The following is a 2,017-nucleotide window of genomic DNA, read 5'->3' on the forward strand; positions in this document are numbered from 1 at the left end:
CGACAAATTTAGTAGCAGCGACGAGTAATTGCCAACGAGATTAGATCAATATATGTATTCGGCCCCCCCTATACTCGAATCCTGGCTCCGCCACTGGTCGGAATGAAGAGAAGAATTAAATGATTTTATTTGAATACATGTGCCTCCTAACTATGATGAACAAGAAAAGTTTGGACTATGGTTAGACGTGCATTGCACGTGCAAGCTTACTAGTGACTAATAAAGCACCAAATCAAGCGGTTGGAACAGTGTGTATGAAAATGCAGAAATTACACCGGGCATGACACTTGTACGACCATATAAGCAAACCATACACCCATAATCAGGTACGCATCTCATGCAACATGTCCTGAACATGCATCTGGGGATATTGTATCCGCTACTACATTGATGAAGTCCCACAGACATCCAATCAAACACCACAAAGCAAATCATCACAAGGACATGATCTGACAGGCAATGTACATTAACATTTCAAATAATCCGATTACAAACTTGATCAAAAACAGTTGTGCACGTCCTCTAAGGCATTTCACCGAATGCCACGCCTACAGATTGGCTGAGATGCCCCGACACATCATCAACCACAGAAACGTTTGCCATAGAACACACAGGCATTCCATCGACACCCACACACGATTGATCCAAAGGCGCAGAAACTATTTTACGAAACAAATGGTTGAAGGGGCACGTACCATAGTGGTAGTGAGGGCGTTGAGATGGCCGGGGCGGTTGAGCACGGAGGCGCGGGCACTGGCCTTGCCTTCCACCAGCACCTGGAAGCACGCGCCAAAAGCGATCCAATGTCAGCGACGGAATATCTCGCCTCCGATCACGGAGGTGGGGAGAGGCCGCCAAACGAGCAGTCAACCGGCGCGCAGTTACCTCGTCGCTGTCGGGGGCGGCAGCAGTAGCGGGTGACGGGCGGAGGGAAGAGAGATACCTACCGCCCATGACGCCGCGGCGGAGGGCCTCCCCGGCGCGGCGAGCGGCGGCGGCGGCGGCGAGGCTCGGCATGGTGGAGCGTAGGGTTTTGGAGGCGGAGAAGAATGGGGAAAGGAAGTGAGCAGTTGTGGCCTGTGAGGGATGCCGAAATGGGACGAAACCATAGCGTGGGCTGGGCTGCAGGAGACACAGGGGACTCTGGGCTTTTACTGCTAGGCTGTCTGTCCCAGTCCAATAGCCTCTGGTTCTCAAAAAAAAAGTCCAATAGCCTCTGTTTTCCTCACACAACGTTCTCCTCAACCCCCTCAAAAAACGGAAACACTAAAAGAAAAATCTAACGTTTTTTCTGACAATTTATATTGGTGTGATGGTGGCAATTTTAGTTTGCAAGGTTGGACTTTTCTGAAGAAGAAAAATGAACCGTGGCAGATTGTCATGCTCATTTGACATCCTCGGAGAACATGATTTGCCATGAAAAACGTTCGATTTGCCCTGGTAAAAAATCTGACGTCAGATTTAGTGTGGTCCAAAAAAAGTTATCCTCAAAGTCTCCTTTGATTTCAAAGGGAAGATTTTTTAGGATTCCCTAAATAAAAGACTTTTAGCATCTAAATCTTAAAGAAAAACTATACTTATCATTTCGTTTGTAGGATGGAAATCCTTGCAATTCGTTTACACTCTATTTTGGAAGAAACATTCCATCCGCAAACCTCTTGATAGATTTTTTTTTTACTTTTAGACTTTGATTACCAGCGAACGTCGGCTTTTTAAGCATGGTAAAACGAACATATTTTTTTAGTTGGAAGTGTTGCATTTATTTAACGATATCGGGTAAATCCAAGTTTAAAGCATCCAAGATACAATCCAGAGGGACATGAAACCATGTTCTGCATAGTTCACTCCTGCAAACTTCCTTGGCCAATAAGTGAGCCACGCCATTGGTTGATAGTCTCACCCACGAAATCCCTATGCTCCTCTATGGTTAGAAGCAAACCCTTCATCTCGTCGACAAAGTGGGCTGTAAGCGGATAGATCATGATATTCGTCTTGAGTTTGTTTACCACCACTTGCG

At 46.2% G+C, this 2,017-nt stretch overlaps 1 protein-coding gene across 1 annotated transcript in view; it reads right to left on the reverse strand.

The window, feature by feature from the left end:
* Positions 1-1,074, reverse strand: part of LOC119275020 (3-hydroxyisobutyryl-CoA hydrolase-like protein 2, mitochondrial) — a 9,424-nt gene extending 8,350 nt beyond the window's left edge. Inside the window, exons 1-2 of the mRNA XM_037555795.1 lie at positions 886-1,074; positions 696-776 (exon numbers count right to left, since the gene is read on the reverse strand). Coding sequence (XP_037411692.1) covers positions 696-776; positions 886-1,017 — 213 coding nt within the window. The 5' untranslated portion in view covers positions 1,018-1,074. The remainder of the gene's footprint in view (positions 1-695; positions 777-885) is intronic.
* Between the last annotated feature and the right edge of the window lie 943 nt (positions 1,075-2,017).

This window comes from Triticum dicoccoides, chromosome 1A, assembly GCF_002162155.2.
Source record: "Triticum dicoccoides isolate Atlit2015 ecotype Zavitan chromosome 1A, WEW_v2.0, whole genome shotgun sequence".
Lineage (NCBI taxonomy): Eukaryota > Viridiplantae > Streptophyta > Magnoliopsida > Poales > Poaceae > Triticum > Triticum dicoccoides.